The sequence below is a fragment of the Propithecus coquereli genome, unplaced genomic scaffold, assembly GCF_000956105.1.
Source record: "Propithecus coquereli isolate 6110/MARCELLA unplaced genomic scaffold, Pcoq_1.0 Scaffold72, whole genome shotgun sequence".
NCBI classification, from domain to species: Eukaryota; Metazoa; Chordata; class Mammalia; order Primates; family Indriidae; genus Propithecus; species Propithecus coquereli.
The window spans coordinates 4,466,231-4,472,177 of record NW_012153285.1 but is presented as its reverse complement, the minus strand read 5'-3'; the positions used below and the strand labels follow the sequence as shown (position 1 = coordinate 4,472,177).

General features: G+C 49.1%; 1 protein-coding gene across 1 annotated transcript in view; it reads left to right on the top strand.

Annotated features, from left to right (window-relative positions):
- Window positions 1–775: 775 nt before the first annotated feature.
- Window positions 776–5,947, top strand: part of PPM1H (protein phosphatase, Mg2+/Mn2+ dependent, 1H) — a 242,350-nt gene continuing 237,178 nt past the window's right edge. Inside the window, exon 1 of the mRNA XM_012661560.1 lies at window positions 776–1,411. Coding sequence (XP_012517014.1) covers window positions 1,164–1,411 — 248 coding nt within the window. The 5' untranslated portion in view covers window positions 776–1,163. The remainder of the gene's footprint in view (window positions 1,412–5,947) is intronic.

Below are 5,947 nucleotides of genomic sequence, written 5' to 3'. Positions count from 1 at the left end.
TCTATTTAAACTGCAGTTTTATAAGTGCCCTCAGCTAATTTTATAACAACGTTTTGAATTAAGAAAAAGTACCTCTTCATTAAGTGTCTCGCTAGTAAACGGGGTCAGCTTTGAAAAGATACTTTTGTTGCTATGTTAGAGAAAAATGCTTGTATAAATTAAACAATTAAGTACTAGGTAAAGTAGTGCTTGTTTGTGATATCTTAACAGATCTTTTTTTGTGTTTTGTTTTCTTCCCTAGTAAGCTTAGTCTGGGTTTGAGACAGGTTTGCTCCCATAGGTAATGATGAGTGTGGTGGTAATGAAAGACAAAGAAAAGGAATTCTACAAATGCCTAGGGAAAAACTTTTAATGATTCTTGTGCAATCAGTATGGTTTTTTGTTTTCTAGTTCTGAAAAGTCTTACACCAACTGGCAGCTCGTTTTCGCTGCAGGAGTTGGAGCCGTCCCACCATGATTGCACCTGTCTCCCCTTTCCTCTCCAGCTCCCGAAGTTTCCTTTTCGGAGGGCGAAGGCAGCATTCCTCCGGGACTGGATTCCTCAACTGGCTTCTCCCGGCTACCCGCTGCACGTGACAGCCCCCAACACCTGTACCGCCTCCGGCTCACAGCGCCCCCATCCCCTACGCCAGGTACGGCCCAGCCGGGCTCCCCCTCCCCCAGGAGGTCACGGTCCCGGTGCTCGGGCCGGCAGGGGAGGGGCTGAGCAACGGCCACCGCCGCAGCTTGAGCCCTTGCAGCCTGATAATCACATGACTCGACGGCGGCGGTAGCCGTGGCAGCAGCCGCGGCGGCTCCGCGGGCTCGCCGGGTGGGCTCAGTTCCGCGCACGCAGGAGCCGAGCGCAGGGGGCGGGGAAGGGACCTGCTGCAGCTGCAGCCGCCCCGGCGCTCCCGGAGCGCGCGGTGACTCCCTCGGCCCGGCCGGCCCGCTCCATGCCGCTACGCTGCGGAAGTGTAGCGGGGGGTGACGGCGGCACCGAGCACGGGAGGCCGGGCTTCGGCCCCCTGCAGCACTAGGCTCCGGGAGCCGCGCGCGGCGCGCCCCAGCGGCCCGGCTCCCCGTGCGCCCGGTGCCCACCGCAGCCTGCATGCCCCGCGCTGCGCCTCGCCCGCCCCCCGCCGCCTCCTGCTCGCACCGCCGCAGCCGAGCGCCGGAGTAATATGCTCACTCGAGTGAAATCTGCCGTGGCCAATTTCATGGGCGGCATCATGGCTGGCAGCTCAGGCTCCGAGCACGGCGGCGGCGGCGGCTGCGGAGGCTCGGACCTGCCCCTGCGTTTCCCCTACGGGCGGCCGGAGTTCCTGGGTCTGTCTCAGGACGAGGTGGAGTGCAGCGCCGACCACATCGCCCGCCCCATCCTCATCCTCAAGGAGACCCGGCGGCTGCCCTGGGCCACTGGCTACGCAGAGTGAGTGCAGCGACACCGGCGGCGCCCCTGCTCTCTTCGCGGCCCTTCCCCGCACGGTTCCAGCCTTCTTCTCTCCCTGCTTCTCGGCCCCAAGGCTCACCACGGGCTGCCGGCGTCCAGGCCTCGGCGGGGAGCTCTTTACTTGCGCTGGCCGTTTCCTTCTTCTGCCCGCTCCCCCTTCCCCCATCCCCAAGGACGCGGCGTCTCCTGCCCGGGTATGGGTGGTAGAGGAGTGGGTGGTGGCGCTGGACCGTGGGAAAGCTAAGGTTGGACGGGTCTGAGAATCCGGGGGCTAGAACACTTGGAAAAAAGTGGGTGGAACAGCTCTGCTGAAGTTTGAAACACAGTAGGGAAACCTGGTGTCTCAGCCCACCTCCAAAAATATCTTTGATCCCCCCGCGTGGAGAGTTTGTGGGGGCAGAGGCTTGGAGATGTCGCTGGTGTCCGACCCCGAAAGGCGACCGCGTCAGCGTGCATTTGTACATTTCGGAAGGTCTCAGTTTCTCTGACTTCCAGCCTTTGCGTCCATGCGCTTCTCCTTTAGCAGGTAGTAAAACGCAGCGCGTTCGGTAAATGCCAGTACTATTTCCCCCGGTCCTTGGGGAGGGGGAAACTTACTCCAGATGTCTAATATAGCATTTTGGTAATCAGCTTTGGCGATTAAGCGAGGGTTTGAGTGATTTGCTATTTCAAGAACCGACTGAGTTGGGGTGACGGCCTGGAATGGAACGGGGAGAGGAGAGAGGGAGGATTTTATTGCCAGTCCCCTGCTCCACGGCAGCTTTTCCATTGACTATTAATAACCATCTTATGAATAGTAGGGTAAGTACCGTTTTCCCCCCTATTATCTGCTATTTCAGATTTGCGAAACTGAGGAACTAGGAAGGGGGAATTTAGAGCAGAATTCCAGACTTAATAATGACCCTGTGGGTGCAAAAGTGCGCGCAAATCCCTGGTGCCTCGCATACCTGCGCCTTTTCCTTTAACCCCATCCCCTCTATAATCTTGGCCCTCCCCTGCCCGTGCACGGCCTCGCTCGTTGATTGGTTCACCCGGGAACCAATGAGCTCTCCCGACTCCTAGGAGCCTCGGTGCTGACCCTGTTCTGGTGGCCCGGATACCCCGGGGCAGGCAGGGTTCCCGGCGCCGGGGTTCCGGTGCGAGAGAGGGCTTGGAAGCCGCTCTGCCTAGGATCTCTAGTCTTTTCTCTTTCCCGCGTCATTCTATAAACGAGTTTCTCCACGGGCTGAAATAGAAAACGTGTATTAATGGGGACAGACGACTGGAGTGTGAAAGGCACCGAGGAGACAGAAGTGAGCATGATGGGAGCTGAAATAGTAAAAATTAACACAATGAAAGACAAGCAGGAAAGAGAACGGTGGAGGTGGGGAAGGTACAAAATAGCATGATAACTTCCACCAGAAGGCCAAAGCAACAATAAACACCTGTATAAGGAAAGACCTAGGGGAGGAAAAAGTGCCTGCCAAAACATACCACGCACTGTTTCTTGGTTGAAATAAAAACACTGTTTAAAAGCCCATTTGGACTCTTGCACGACAGAAAGCAACCTGAAGGCATCCTCTGTCCTATAATTGTGTAGAGGGGCCACTCCAGTGAGTTTCCCAGGGCAAAGGCGCCTGACTGAAGGCCCGAAAGACAAGCAGGATGAGAAAGTTATGAAAGGAAGATATTAAAATACTGAAGCTGGAAGCTACTTACTTGGACACAATAAAAGGAAAAACCTCAGATGAGCATGAAGGGAAGGAAAGAAAATAACCATTTCAGAATATTTGGATGCCTATGGTAGATGTATGACGTGCCAAAGGCTGTAAAGAATGTATGGGCATCTGGAATGAAACATATAGGAAGCAGAGAGCTTACAGGGCTCTACTTCATCTTTTCTGGGCCTCTGTTTCCTTATCTTTAAGTTTATCTTTTCCTAGAATAGAACATGAGAGATGTTCAGTTTGCGGGCGAGGAAGGGTACTTTAAAATGTTTAAAATTTTAAAATTAGTTGCAAAAGTAATATATGTGTGGTAATTCAAGCAAAGACCTGCATAAAAATGTCAGCTCCTCCCCACCACCATTCTCTCATTCCCTAGAGGTAGTGACAGTTCAATGTTTGGGTGATGTGTGCTTTTCAGACTTATTTGGTAGGCACCTATTAGGTAGGCACTATAATTTCCATATTATAGATGGGGACACTGAGGCACTGAATGATTAAGCAACTTGCCCAGGGCCATATCACCTTAGCCTGTATTTGAACCCAGGTAGTCTGACTCCAGAGCTCACAATGCCAGACTACCTCCCTACAGTGTATTAAGTTATGATACATCCATCTGTTCCCAGGCTAAGCCACTAACGTTGTCTTGCCACGTCTCTCTCACCCCTATTCCTGTCAGATGTTGTACTGCACCACTTCCTCAAATGTTGAACTGTAGTTTACCTTCCTGCAAGAATACATCCTGAATGATCAAAATGGCTGAAATGGGGAAGGGAAGAGACGATTGCGGGTTGTGGCTGTGATCAGAAAGTGCCACCCATAAGGTTGCCCCTTTCCTATAGGATTTACCAGGAAAAGGGAATTCTCTTTGTTCTAGAAGGTACCTGAGAGGGATAGAATAGGTAGGAAGATTGCTCAGAGAGTGGACGTAAGAATGGTGCTAATCAGCCAAGGCCTGTATCTGAAGCGGCTTGTTTACCTCTCCAGAAAGTGAGTCATGATCCAAGCCTTCCTGGGGAGGAAGAATTGACATCACTTGGTGATTGATTGAGAGGTTGGAGAGAGAAGAGTTGAGCTTTAGTGTTGATGACTGACCTTTTTGGATGGGAAAAAAAAAATAAGGATAAATGGTCTATTTTTTTGCCATTTAATACAAATCCCTTTCAAGAAGAGAGACTATAGGTTATAGAATTAGAGAATTAGCTGCAAGCAATCCCTGTAAGACTTGGGGATGCAGAAACTAAACACTCTTATTCATTTCAGTATTTATTGGTATTGTCCTGGGTGGAATTTCCTGGATTCTAAAGAAGCTTCCTATTATAGCTGAAAAGTTCAGCCATTTGGTTAAGGGGTATTTGCAAAGTTGTAAAGCTCTGAAAGGCATTGCAGTTATAGAAGACATCCACTGAACTAAGATCTTTCTAAAAATATGAATTAACAAATTTCAATTTATTAGTTTTTTTTTTATTTTTTAGAGACAGTGTCTTGCTCTGTTGCCCAGGCTGGAGTGCAGTGGTGCAGTCATAGCTCACTGCAGCCTCAAACTCCTGGGCTCACATGATCCTCTGGCCTCAGCCTCCCCAGTAGCTGGGACCAGACCACCATGTCCAGCTAATTTTTAAATTTTTTGTAGAGATGGGAGCTTGCTATGTTGCCCAGGCTGGTCTTGAACTCCTGGCTGCAAGCCATCCTCCTGTCTTGGCCTCCCAAAGCGCTAGGATTACAGGCGTGAGCCACTGCATGTTTCATTTTTAAGTTCGGTGTTGCAATTACTTACTGAGCCTATTAGGTCTGCTTGTTGAGCAAGCCCATGGGAAGCAACAACAGTCTGACCCAGAGACCTCAGGGCAGCTATTTCCTTTCTCTTTCCACATGTTTAAATACCACCAAGTAGTACCTGTGCTGCAAGGACTGGAAGTTTTTAATGGTTAGGAACCAATTTTGGCTTTTTTGTTTTTCTTTCTTGACCTGTTTGCCTACTTTTTCTCCCTTTGATGAACAGCTGGACTTAGAGATACCAGAAGACACAGAGTTTGTCCTGGAAACTGCAGCAGTAGAGAATACCAAAGAATGTGCTAGTGTTTTGAGCAACTATATTCTATGTATTAAAGCATCATATTCAAGTTTTTATCAGTGATACATTGCTTTGTTTTTACAGAAAGAATATATAATTATAGCATGATTTCACTTAGCTTATAGCTATAACTATAAATTCTCTTTTGTTTTCCTATTTCTTATAAAAGTACCCCTGAACATAAGTGCCCCAAAAAGCTACTTTGAGAGCTTCTGTTGAATGTACAACACAGAGCTTCTTTGTGTTTCTGCAGAGTTCAAAATAGTGAAATTTGTGATGAAATAACCTTATTTGAATCCAGCAAACAGCCTACAAGTATTTGGATTTGTTTTGGAATCTGCAGGCTGTCCTGTCTCCTCAGTCATGGCACCAATTACTTACTACTAATAAATAGCATTAGTTATATGGCTAAGCTGTGGTGATGACAGAGAAACCACTATTTCTCTTGAGCTCAGAAATCCCCTGGCCTTTTGTTTTTCACTTCTAACCTCTCCTGGCACACCCACCCCTCTTACTGCCACTCCTTTGCAGAACTGCTTAGGAACTTCCTGTTTGACTTTTGCAACTTTGAAACCTGAGGTTCTCCTCCTCTTGTTGTGTGAGGATAAAAAGAAATGGGGTGGGGGTCCCATTTAACAGCTCTCCAGGGCACTTAGTTGCAGATGAGTCAAAAGTCCACAGTAGCCTAAGACATTTCACCTGCCTTTCTGTTAACTGGAAGAAAGTATTAATTTCCTG